General features: G+C 47.1%; 1 protein-coding gene across 4 annotated transcripts in view; it reads left to right on the top strand.

Moving 5' to 3' along the window:
- Positions 1–12,564, top strand: part of PPP1R12B (protein phosphatase 1 regulatory subunit 12B) — a 126,305-nt gene that overhangs the window by 54,705 nt on the left and 59,036 nt on the right. For 2 of the 4 annotated variants that reach the window (XM_075115894.1, XM_075115899.1), the window contains exons 11-14: positions 303–385; positions 2,084–2,209; positions 7,492–7,677; positions 8,231–8,416. In XM_075115894.1, coding sequence (XP_074971995.1) covers positions 303–385; positions 2,084–2,209; positions 7,492–7,677; positions 8,231–8,416 — 581 coding nt within the window. The remainder of the gene's footprint in view (positions 1–302; positions 386–2,083; positions 2,210–7,491; positions 7,678–8,230; positions 8,417–12,564) is intronic. The other 2 variants (XM_075115895.1, XM_075115896.1) reach the window with 2 other exon arrangements.

The following is a 12,564-nucleotide window of genomic DNA, read 5'->3' as shown; positions in this document are numbered from 1 at the left end:
TTGGACTAGATGGCCTCTAAAGGTCCCTATTCGCTATTCTATGGTTCTGTGATTCTCTTATTTCGAAGTAGTTTTAGTTAGAAGCTGCTTTCATTCACCAGCTTTCTCTTCAGGAAATCATTTTCAGAACTGATACTTTCATGCTGTGCTATGTGTTGCCCAGGAAGATGCCTTAAGCCGTTTGTCCTTAGACAGGAGAATGCCTTCTTAGCTGAAGAAATTTGAACATGAATTCAGTTGTCACTGAACGTGCTGGAAGGGTAATAGATGTGAAGTTAAAAGTAATTCTTCTGCTTCCCCAGGATAAAGACAGCAAGAGCTACCTTGCCACAATAGCCCCCAGACGACTAAGCAGTACGAGTGATATAGAAGAAAAAGAAAACAGGTGAGACTGGCCAAACTTAAGGCTTGGTTTCTGTCCCGTGGATAGTCCCTCCAGAATACCTTTTCCCTATATTCATGCTTCCTCAGCAGTCCCAAGTACACGGGAATTCACCATATCAAGAGCTATCTCTGATCTATAAAAGTTCCGGTATGTTGCTTTTCATTTAGGTGAGCAGGGCAGCAGGCTGGTTTCTCCACCCCTGTATTCATGTGTATATGGTCTCCATCCAGGAAACTACGTTTATGCGTACTTTTATATGCAAGTGCCTTATTTTGTAGCTGCCACCTACGCTTGTACTTCTGTCGCTTGCTCAATAGTCACCTCCAGTCCCTTTGTTCACAGACCTGTAATTTTTTTGATTCACTGGAGTTTGTGAACTCTCTCGTGTACAGAACTGTTCCCATTGCTGGCGTTGTTTTTGGGGTGAATGCTGCCCCTGGACAGAACCACAGCATAAATGGGCTGAATATCTAGTACCTCGAGATACATTTGAGGAGCTAATCTCCAGAAGCAGGTTCTTCACAGTTCATGCTGGACGGAGTAAAACTTAAGCTTAGCCTCATTTCCAGCCACCTCCACAATCGTGGTAGGAAGGCACACATAAAGAAGGCGCTGTGAGCTGTAATTGCGCTCCTTCACGGCAGATGACCACCCTGAGAGAATTTCAGCACGGTTCAAGATTCTTTGCTGATCTCTTGCTGGAACCTCCCTGCTGCGTTCTTGCTTAATCTCAGCCAGACGCTGTGATTTGGAGTTTAGCAGACAATTTGTGTCTGCTGATAAGCTTGAGCGGTCTTGGCAGTGGCTCCTATTGAGTGGCATATCCAGCTGACTGCCGATAAGTGTCCTTTGCTTGGTGAAGTAGGGAATGAGGAGAATTGGCCTGCGTGAACAGATGGTGCCCAGACGGTACTGGGTGGTACAGATTTTTCCCAATATTCTTTCCTTTCAAAACAGCTGAGTTTCACTTCATGGAACCCACAGGTGTCTGAAAGGAGCATCAGCGTGGGCACGGCCATTGAAAAATGAAAAATAATTGCAGGCTGACGAGTGAGTGGATTTGCGTTGCGTTACAAGCTCGAGGTCCTGCCCAAGAGCGGGAAAGAACAGGACATACTGCCAAAGTGTGTCTCAGGAAAAGGAGCCCCGATTCCAGATACCGATGAGAAATAGGACTACTAGTAGTTTACCGATAACTTGTCAAGTAGCTTTAGGTATTGCCAAATATTTTTGTTGTTTTCTGCTGCTGAGTGTAGCAAAGGATTTGCCAGACTGAACTGCTTTGCTGTCACTGCCTGGATACCGCGGAGGATAAGAACTTCCCCTGCAGTTGCAATATCTGTCCATTAATGCAATGTTGTTCGTTACAAGGTGGCAGAGAGAACGTCAAATGATGTTGTTTAATATGTTAAATTACTTTTATGGACTTTCTAAATTTCAATTGCAAGTTTTCTGACTAAAGAGGATCTTGTCCCTCTCTATACAAAACACTGCGTCATCTGGTGATTCTGAAGTAATACAGGAGGCAATCGCAGACGTGGCGTTAAGGCCAGAGGGGGTGTTTCGGTGGGTTGTGTCACCTGTGAGCAGCGGTGCACGTGGGTGTAAGGGAAGGATTTGTGTTGCGGAACTGTAAAGGAGCCAAAAGCAGACTCCAAACGTTTTTCTAAACAAACCCTGTGCTCTTTCCTGCATTAGAGAATCAGCTGTTAACCTGGTGCGGAGCGGCTCCTACACCCGGCAGCCGTGGAGGGATGAATCAAAGGGAAACGAAGCTCCCCACTCTGGAGCGCCTACTACCTACGTATCCACCTACTTGAAAAGGTACGCCCAGTTCTGTCTTGCGTGGGTTCCCAGGCGGTCAGGTCTACTCTTAACGTGCCTCCCAAACTTCAGCCTTCTGCTTGCCGCTTACCGCATCAGTGTAACTGGCCTTGGGACACTCTTCTGCTGAGAGCAGGAAACAGAAATTAGGATTTGCCAACATTTGTCATGCTAAACAGTGTTTTTAAAGGCCATCATTTTTGTTGATTTGTAAATTGCTGAACTGAATTTAAATACCCTTGTTCACATAATTCAGTTGCAAAGTGTTTTCTCAGTTTTATGCTAGTATTATGGTTAGATAATAAACCAAAAATTGATCATAAAAAGAGAATAAAGTAATTACAGTCTGAAAGCATTGTTCAGATAGCTATTGACAGGTAAGTTGTAGCTCATCTCTAATTTGGTTTTATATTAGTCCATGTTTATGGCATCACTAACAGAACAGTGGCAGTGTTCTTGTGCATGTCTTACAGCACTCGCTAAGGAGCGAGACTGATGTCTCCGACCATTTTCTTGCGGCAGTAAGAAAGCAGTTTCTGCACAGTGTATGTGAAATTGTAGAGGCCGGTTGTTGGTAAACAAGCCAAGCAGAATCAGGAGCGCAATCCCGTGCGTAACTTCTCTGATTGGCAGTGTCTTTTACCCCTTTGGAAGGCGGAGGCTCGGTCTGAAGTAGCAGATAATGGCTGTCGCTGAATGAGGGAATGAATGCCCTGCTCTGTTAAGGCAAATAATACATCACTGAGTTTTCATCTCAGTTGTGAGAGGGAGGATCAGCCCGTTGGGCAAAGTGCAGTTCCATCACCTCACCTTTATTTTGGCTAATACTGGAAACCATCAAAACAGCACGTGTAAAGCCATTTGATCTGCGCTTAAGGAAAAAGGCAGAACTATTTCAAGGTTTAAATTGTGTCTTACCAAATTCTAGACCCTGAACTAAATAACTATCCTGAAGATGGAACAATTGCTTGAGGTATTTGGGAAGAGGCAGATTATTTTGTGTTCTAGTAGCTACGCTGGCAGAGGTAAGCTGTGCTCGAGGACATGTCTGTCCAATTGCTGAGCACATACAGACCCATTTCCACAAAAGGTGAAACAGCCACTTCGAGCAGTAGACTTCTCCTGATCTGCTGATCCATTCCAGTGACTTCACATCTATCCTGGGACATGATGACAGGCCAACCTCCATAGCTTGTCTCTCTCTAAAGCCAGTCTGACAAGCCACAGCTGATTACACTGGAAAACTTTTGCCTCTTGCTGCTGGCATGCCGTACTGTTCGCTAATCTGAGAGACAGTCCAGCCACTAACATGGCTGTCTGTTAAAATGTTAAAATTTTAGCTGTTTACCTCAGCTAATCCTGAACCAGAGGTAGTTTTACATTCACGAGGTCGTCCTGTATTTCCTTGGTTAAACTGGACAGAGACGAGCGAAGGTTCTGGCTGGCTGTGGTATTTTACTAGTAGCGATTTCCCATCACAAAGGCTGAATTCTGGCCTTTCGTAGGAGAGTGTTGGTTTACGAGCAGTTGCAGAGAATACCTTTGCCAGGTAGGAATATAGTGTGCTTTTTTAGAGATCAATGGTTTTGCATTGTATGTACAAACAGTAAAATCACAATCAGTTTGACCTCTATCCCCTGTGGTTTTCTACAGAAGAGCAGAGAAATTAAATGTAATTGTACTGAACCTCTGATTTCTCCAACCTTGTGCATCAGCCTCTAAGATGAGGGAGGGAACCTGGCTGCCTGTTTTAGGATGAGCTCAGTGTCATTTCTAAGTATTAACTGAACACAACTCCAAGAGATAAAAGCTCATTGTGAGAGAGGAACAATTAAAGTGAACATATGACATACTTGGATGTTACTGAGATGACGACTTCTGCACATCTGCATTTACCCTTTACCTTAGCATTAACTAATCTCAATAAAGATACCTAGTTATGCTCTGTAAGTGCTTTATATGACTCCCAAACAAAGAGTGAACAACAGCAACAGATCATCTTAAGATGTCGAAAATGGCTTTTCTTCTAAAAGGGGACAAAATCACTTGCAGCAATGCTACAAACGTTCTTCAGCTTAAGGTGAAGCAAATGTTAAAGCACTCTCTGTAGTGGTAGTGACTGTCATTCATTCTACTCTCTTTAAGGGTGTACCACTAGCCCAAAAATTCACAGAACCCTGTTCTGACAGCCTGTTCTCTGTTTTAGTGCCTATTGGTCTTCAAACAGCCAGTTCACATCACCTGTATGTTAAAGGCTTTGGAGGAAATCTGGCATAGCAGATTGAATTAATTCAGCGCGCTTCCTTTGACGTCAGCCATAAGAGGTGCCTCACAGGGAGGGATCACACACACCTTTTTCACACAGCTTTTTCACACAGTTAGTTTCTATTTCATTTTTCATATTTCAGATACACCTTCTTACTGGTTTTGTTCACGTAAAAACCATCACAGCGAGTCAGGCCAATAGTCCATGCAGTCCAGGCTCTGTTTCTGACAGCAACTGGTTTTGAGGGGCGAGTTGTAAAAACTAGGATAACGTAAGAGCAGTCTTCCGCCTCCCACACCCTCCTTGCTTCCAGCAATCACGATTTTAGGAGCCAGAGGTTATCCTTAACCATTGTTCTTCATAGCCACCACTGTGGCCAACTTCCATAAGCAAATCCTATTTTGATCTCTGCAACACCCCGTGGCAGTGTGTTTAAAAAAAATAGTTAGGTGTTTTGTGCCAAGCTTTTTTATTAGCCTATGTGGAAGCTTTTTACGGTTTTGAAGGCTTTTAAGATTTTTGAATTCTGCTTGCCTTAGCTGTTTTCAGAGGTATTTCTTTTTATCGATTTGAAATGTTGCTTTCCATTTCATTGCTCATTCCCTGATGGTTATGTTGTGGTTGTTAGAGAACAAGCAGCAGAGTGCCAGTGCCTTTTTTTATTTCTAATGTTGAATTCTTTAGCATAAGTTCATAATCCTCCTTTCTGCAGATTCATATGAGCATAGCTGTTAATTAACAAGATTCCCTGGCTAACCTTCTTCTTGCAATTACCTGGTCCGGTTCACATCAAATGTGAACAATTGAATAAATGCCTTTAGGGTCCTCCTCAAACTGTGCAGTGCCACCCATGCAAGGTGATGGGGCCGGGAGGTGAATTCCTGTAGAGCTGGCAACACCTTGGCTCCCTTCTTGTGAGCAGGAGTGTTTGCATGATGCCCCAGCACCACATTTCTCCGACCCAGGGCAAGTGCATAGGAGTTGTCACAACGCCATCACCATGCTCTCTTCCTCCATTCCTCCTCCTCCTTCCCCTCTCAGCTGCCCCACATCCCTGCTGTACCAGGCATCTGGTGCTGCTTCCACCCTCTTGTCTCCTCTTTCACCAATTACCTTTCCCGTCTGGAAGACAGTCCTTGTCAGGTCTTGCTTAATAACCCTTCTGTGTCCTTCCTTCCTTCCTGACCAAGTTCCTTCTCTTTTTTGCAGCCGCCCCTCGTGCCCCAGCCCCTCTGCCTTGGGGTCTCCTAGGATGGTGCCGCGTCAGCCCTGCTCCCCCCAGGGTTGCCACCACCTCTTCCCCTGCCGCTCCTCTCGTTCCTTGCCCTGGCGCATGCTCCCCTACCGTCGTCTTCTCAGCGCACGCATTTCTGCAACTTCATGGCTGCTTGCTCTGCACGCCCACACCAGCCAGGCTTGGCTCCCCTCTCTTGCCCTCCTCCCAGCCCACCTCCAGGGCTTGGCCTTCTCCTCTGGCGCAGAGAGCCAAGAAGGGAGGCACTTGCTTCCAGCAGAACTTCCTGCTCCCCAGCGCTCCGGGCAGGGGCCAGCATTCCAGAGGCAGCTTTGTTTAGGGTCTGGTAGAAGTTGCTACCTGGTGACAATAACTTGCTTGTTCCTTTGTGACCTGGATGTGGCAAGCAGCCATCAACTGAAGAGCCCAAATGTAAGGTTTCCTCCCTGTGGAGGCCTTCCAGGGTACCCCAGTCTCTCCTCTGGCTCTGTAGGGGCCAGCTGCTCGCCCTGGGCTGGCTGGGGGCCTTGGCGTATAAAACTGATTTGTAAACGGGGTGCCTAAGTGGATTGGACCGGATCCTTCCTCTGACCTCCCGTCCTTGGCTGTTGTCCTGCCCCTTTCAAGTTTTATTTCAGCCTCAGGCTGTTCTCTCTCGACTCTCACCCTAGTGTTGACTTCCAGTTCCAGTCCATTGTCCCTGGCTTTCCCATAAACCTTTGTCCCAGTCTGCTTTTACTCTAGGTCAGCTTATATTCCTGGTGCAGCCACTCTCCTCTATGCTCCCTGCGCGCTGGCATGGGAGGCGTTAGGATGCAGGAGGTGAGACACAGCCTTCCAGCCTTCCTAGCCTTTGATCCTGCAGACAACCCAGTCCGACCAGTAGCAACCAGGAATACCAGTTGCTGGGAAAGGCACGGCAGGGTCCTAGGTCATGCAAGCGTGCTCGTTTGCTCCGTGCAGACAGCGAGCAGCCCGCATCTGGGGCTCTGGCACCTGCAATAGGGAGACTTTGCCAGATTTCATCAAGTCTGTTCTTAGACTTATCCCACTTAGGGTGGATTTTCTCTGAAAAAGCAAAAGGGTACATCCTCGTATGAGAGCCCTTCTCCTTTTCTCCAGTCTCTTCTCCAAAGTATAAGCACTTAAACATTTACAGCTTTTCAGTAATAGTGGTTTTAAGGGTTTTGTTTTAAACTGGCAAAATATGTATTTCCCTTGCTCATTCTTGAGTATTTTTTGGACAGTTTTGCTAGTTACTTTCCAGAAATACAGAGTTTGTGCCAAACATGCCTTAAGTGAAATTAGAGCCTGAACTGATCATCTTTGCCAAAGCTTTAAGCCACTGAAAACAAGTTCTTAAAACTGGAAGTCCTGGGCATCCTTAGGAGGTGATGCAGCCAGACCTGCTTATGTCACTCTCTCCTTCCCTGCTTTAAGCAACCTCATCCTTGCTCATGTTTCTGCCTTTCCCCAGTGCACAGGGGTGCTCTGCGTGCACCGCTTTCACTGCGGTAGGGCTTTTCCCTTCCCTGATCTTTGCCGATTCACCTCCACGCTGTTGTTCTCTCACTGGAGCTCAGCTGGGCTTAGCTAGGAGGGGTGCTGCTAGCGCTAGCCTGCGTGAGCGGCCTGCAGCAACGCCGGTGGTCTCTAATCTCCTTGCAGACGTTTTGCTAAGATGTAATACTTGCTCCCTTTCCAGCTGAGAGCCCAGCTGTGGTGATGTTCTGTTGAATATTTACTGTGCTCTGAAGGACATGATTTTGTGATGTTTTACAGTGCTTCATTTGGTAGAAGTAGTGACCTCAGCAGTCCCTACATTTCAGCCAGTCGCAATACATCTCTAGCTACCTCACCCACTACCATTGGGTCATCTACCTCATTGGGCACCCCGTGGCAACCTGTCTCTTCCTGTCCCACATCTCTCGGTGCGAACACTACTGCATCAGCCCGCCAATATACCAGGTAACGGCTCACAGCTGAGATAACGCTGCAGAAAGTCAGCATTTGGGTTGGAAGTTCTGAATTCTGGAGTGGATTATGGATTGGAAATGTGCTTCCGTGCAGGAAGCGCTGATAAGGAATCCCCGAACGGTTACACTGGACAGTTTCAGTAGTGCATATGCACCAGCAGGCAGCTAACAGCCCGTATGTGACCTTAGCTTCTTCACTCACTGGAGTGGTCGATGGTGCCCTCTTGCTACCCTGTTAGAGACACAGTGTGCTGCTCAGGCTGCTCTTGGGCGTTCACTGTACAAGCTCTTGGAGTTCATTCCTTCTCGTTATTCACCAGGTACATTTTCTAATCATTTTTGCTACAGACAGGGGCGTGAAGACTATGAATTCCTCCTGCTTATACTTCTACAAGTTTTTAAAAACTCATTTTAATGTGTGCTGTTCTCTACAAAAACACGAGTCTAGAAGGAGAATGAACTGTCGATGCTCCCTGGAGGTGGCTGGTCCCGGTCAGCAGTTGAGTTCACTTGCTTTGCTTTCCATTATGTCTTCTCTATTTCAGAGCCCCTTTCAGGCAACAAACTGATTCTGCTGTAGAGAAAAATACAGAGGCCATCTCTGCTAGCACCCCCCTAGGTGTAATCACAAATCGTGCTATACTCGGCTCTCCTAACGGTATTGCGAATGCCGGTGCTGCCTCAACTACAGGAAAGGACTTCTCAGCTGAGGAAGCCAGGGAGCGCAGAAGGTTAGTGAGCAGAGTGCTGGTGTGTGTCGGTCCTCCTCTATCATCAGGTCTCACGTGGTGGTGATGGTGGGGGTGTAAGAACGGTTGCTTAGGTGCTATGTGGAGTTAACAGGCTGCTGCCCCTGCTCCGTCTTAAGCTTTTGAGCTGAGTCATCACTGGATTGTAGGTTAAATTGAGTTGCATAATTCTCTACTTGTATTTTCAGCGTCTCAGCCTTTTTCTTCAGTAGTCATCTCAGCTACTGACCTCAGCCCCTGAGGCCTCTATGTAGAGAGGGACAGACAGCCCAGTAGCCACTTGAAGTAGGTTCTGTAACATGAACCCCATCCGAAAGAGAGCGTCAGACTGAGACACATTCGGACAAAATCCATCCCTCTGATTCTGCTCAGCTAAGTTTACACGTGCCCCGATGGAGGCGTCTTTGCTGCGCGAGTCCCCTGCATTCCCTCGGCAGCTAATGGGAGAAAACAAACGTTCCTGGAGCGTGTAGGTGTGCGATACGGGAGGAGAGGGGCTGCACTCCAGCAGTGCGCGTTTCTTTTGATTAACTATAATTAGCACAGAGGTGGAGGTCTGCCATGTGCCACCGAGGCTCTCCCAGCAGTAGCAGCATTTTGCGTTACGCTGAATCTAGGTGGTGGTGACTCTTTCTTATCGTAGGATGTTATTTTAATGGGGAAATATAAACCTGGGGTAGCTGGTGCTCTCTTCAAAGGAAATTTACCTTGTGCATTTAAGTACAGAATGTCAAATGATCCATATTTATTCCTGCAAACGGGTTAACTGTTGCAAAATTTGTCTCTTCTGATGAAAGTAAATGGAAATAAAACAATGCAGCAACGAACCATGGGTTTCTAACTAGCAACCAGTCTGTGAAGTGTTTTCAGTAATTAGATTCTTCCAAACTAAAATAATAACTTCTTTAAATACAGACCTTCCCGAGTGGAGATAGTACTCTGACATATTTTAAAGTGCCTGTAGCCAAAGGATGTGAAAAGCAGTAATAGAAACTATCAGCTTGCAAAGATGAAGATGGTGGAGCTCAGCAGTGCCATGGAATCCGCAGTCAGCACGTGACCTCCCTCTCCCATGGAGGCAGGGCATGCCCGCTGCCGGCTCCTCTTTGCTTCAGCTGCAGCAGATCTGAGAAAGACGGTGGTCTGTGCTGTTTGGAAAATGCTCAAACTTTTAATATTGTTTGGGCTTTTTGGTTTCCACCCCAGAGCTAGCATAGGGAGTGCCTTGAAGGTATTGCAAGCATTCTGGGTGAGCCGCATTCATCAACTCGCTGTGTGGGGACATAATTGGAGATAGCTACTGCAGAGCATCTTTGTAAGAACACTTATGTTTAATACTAGGAGTGTCTCTGCTCCTTGTCGTTTTGCTGGGGGTCACTTGGCTCGGTGTCATTTGCAGTTGAATTGAGATGAGCTGCCAAAAGATGCTCCCGGTGCAAAGTGCGATTGTGCAAAAGAGGACAGAGCGAGTATTGTGCTTTCAGTTCACACTTCGACCGTTTCACAACAGTATCTCCATTTTGGCAAGCCCAGAATCGAGTTGCAAAAGCTTTAGATTTTTCTCCCTCGAGAAGTGGGCTCGCAAAACCCACCAGACTTTTGGCACTGTCTGCAGACAGGGAACGTGACTGTGATAGTACTTGTAGATGCCCAAAAGAGCATCTATTAATATTACTGCATTGGCATTTATTGCCAAATCAGTTTCTAAAAATAATATAGAAGATCTGTTTAAGTCTCCTGCATTTTTATTAAAGAACCATCTCCTGTGAATGATGGTAATGTAAAGAGAAACACCAGAAAATTCCTCCCACCTTTAATTGATGCTTTGGCACTGCTGAGAGGGGAAAAAAGCACCGCAATGATGCTTTGTGCTTGTGGGTGGAGGAAACCTCATTTACGAATGTATGTTCCAACAGCAGGATATACTGACTGGGGAACTGCCTGTGCAGTTTGAACTACGAAACATGGACCTGGAGAAACAGGAGAGGTCACCTAAATGGGGAAAGCTTATTTTGGAAGGAGACCAATACCAGTAAAACAAAATAAAAAAGGAAAATGGCAAACAGTTGTCAGGGAAGCGCTGTATGGATTTCAGTTCCCACCGGCAGCTGTTGCAGTAGCATTTGGTCTGCTTCACTGTTTCCAAAGCTCCAGCTTTCTCTTAGCAACAAAAACATAAACAAGCTTATAATCTAATATTAGATCACAGGGATGTCTTCTAACTTGTGGCCTTAAATTATCTGCATGAAGCCAAAAGGTTAAAGCAGAAGAGACTGCTAGGTCTGGGGAGGAACAGCTCGCAGGGTGCTCGAGTGCTGCTTTGCATCCTTTGGTGACCAACAAGCCTTACCCTGGCCCAGCGTAGCGTTTCCTCCGCGGTGTTTTAGCTGCTGCTGTTTGCCAGCTAAATCGGCCAGCAAACGCTCCAGTGGCTGGGAAATAGTGTGAATCATGCCTCACATCGTTACAAAGGAGAGGAGGAGCAGAAAAGAAGGCAGCAGGGGAGGCATCCGCTTGGAGGAGTGCGGTGCAGTCTGGCTACCTGCACGGACCGTGGCAGGTCGCTGCCTGGTGTTAGAGCCATATGGCTCGGACGTTCAGCCAAGCTGCTGCCGTGCATATTTACATGTACCCAGCTGCACGTTCAGCCTCCCGTAATTCTGCTGCAGCACTGCAGTGTGCTGATGCTGAGAGGCTGGAAACCTGCCACCTTCCAGAGTCAGTATTTTTGCCAGGCCATTTCTTTTTCTTTTTCTTTTTCATGGGAATTCTGGAGCCACCGATGAGCGTCGCTGTTTGGCCATTTTGATGATCTCCTGCCAGCGTCAAATTGTTTCACGTTGTAAATGCATTTGTCCAGCTGAATTCAAACCAGCGCTGGCGCTGCTAAGGGTGAATTATGAGCACGTGGATGCTGTGCCTTCAGCATCTCACGTAGGCCCTGCTCTCCCTGGTGCGAAACCAAGGGTCTTTGGGTTTCCACTTGGTGCGAGCAGGTGGCGGGGACTCCGGCCGGGGGGTCTTTTTGGTTGCAGCCCGCTGCTGGATAATCCACCGTCATCCGGGATGACAGCGGCCTCTAGTGCCGCTGAAAACTCCTTCGCAAAGTTCATCTGTGACCTTATCCGTGTCGTTTTGGTGCAGGGCTCTGGGGCCACGTCTCCTCCCGGGAGTCCCGCGCCGCAGCCCCTTCGAGAGCGCTCCGTGTGCGGCACGGCTCCCTGCGTGCTGGCGGCTGCGTGGGGCCGGGGAGCCTGCGGCAGACCTTGCCCGGCTGGAACGTGGCTTGTGCTGTGAGAGATCTGGTGCGGAAAGCAAGGTCTGGGCGTCTGGGTCTCGCTGAAGCCTTTCATATGGTGTGAAAGCTTTGGTTCCCAGGACAGACGGAAAGGCAGCCCGCAGCTCATGGGTAGCTGTCACGCGGGGTAAGACAAGCTTTGCCCGAGAACTTCTGCAAGTCTGTGCTCTCAGTTGTGTGACCGGTTTAAAAGGACACTCCTGAATTTGAAATCTGCCCTGCTTCGTTAAGAATTAGGGTTTTAATTCGTCCTTCCTCTTTTTTTCCCCTCCAGCCGCTTTGTTTATACAATTTCATTCTGCAGTTGTATTTGTTCTTCCTGTTCCTCAGGAAGGTTCCAGCAAGGTGGTAGCACTTGCCATCAGGCAAGCTGTTAGAGACAGGAAACACGTCTCTCTTTTTGCCTCATTTTTTTAATGTACTCTGACCAGTTTTTCAGATAAATCAAGAAGAGTGGGGTGGGCTGCTTTTCCCAGCAGCTCTGGGGCTGACGGCTGTGCTCAGCCCGACTTCTTGCCCCCTAAATGTCCCCTAGAAATTTTTTTCACATGAAAGTTCACCGACGTGCAAGGTAAATGTGCCTAGCAAACATTTCTCTTTTCTGCTTCATTCCCAAGAGGAATTTATTTTTCATTCTTCGTTCCATCATTCTAAGGATCCAGCTGCTATTCATAGTAGCATATATTAATAATATATTAATAACTGAATCCTCCTCCACCAGTACTGTTAGATGAACAATTTTTGGCAAGTCCTTTTACCTCGTGATTCTCGTCCTGTCCAAATTCAGACCATGACTCCTCTAGGGTGAATGTGAATGCCCGATATGTCTGTT

Source organism: Phalacrocorax aristotelis, chromosome 21, assembly GCF_949628215.1.
Source record: "Phalacrocorax aristotelis chromosome 21, bGulAri2.1, whole genome shotgun sequence".
NCBI classification, from domain to species: Eukaryota; Metazoa; Chordata; class Aves; order Suliformes; family Phalacrocoracidae; genus Phalacrocorax; species Phalacrocorax aristotelis.
Note: the sequence above shows the minus strand (reverse complement) of the source record. Positions and strands in the feature narration are given on the sequence as shown.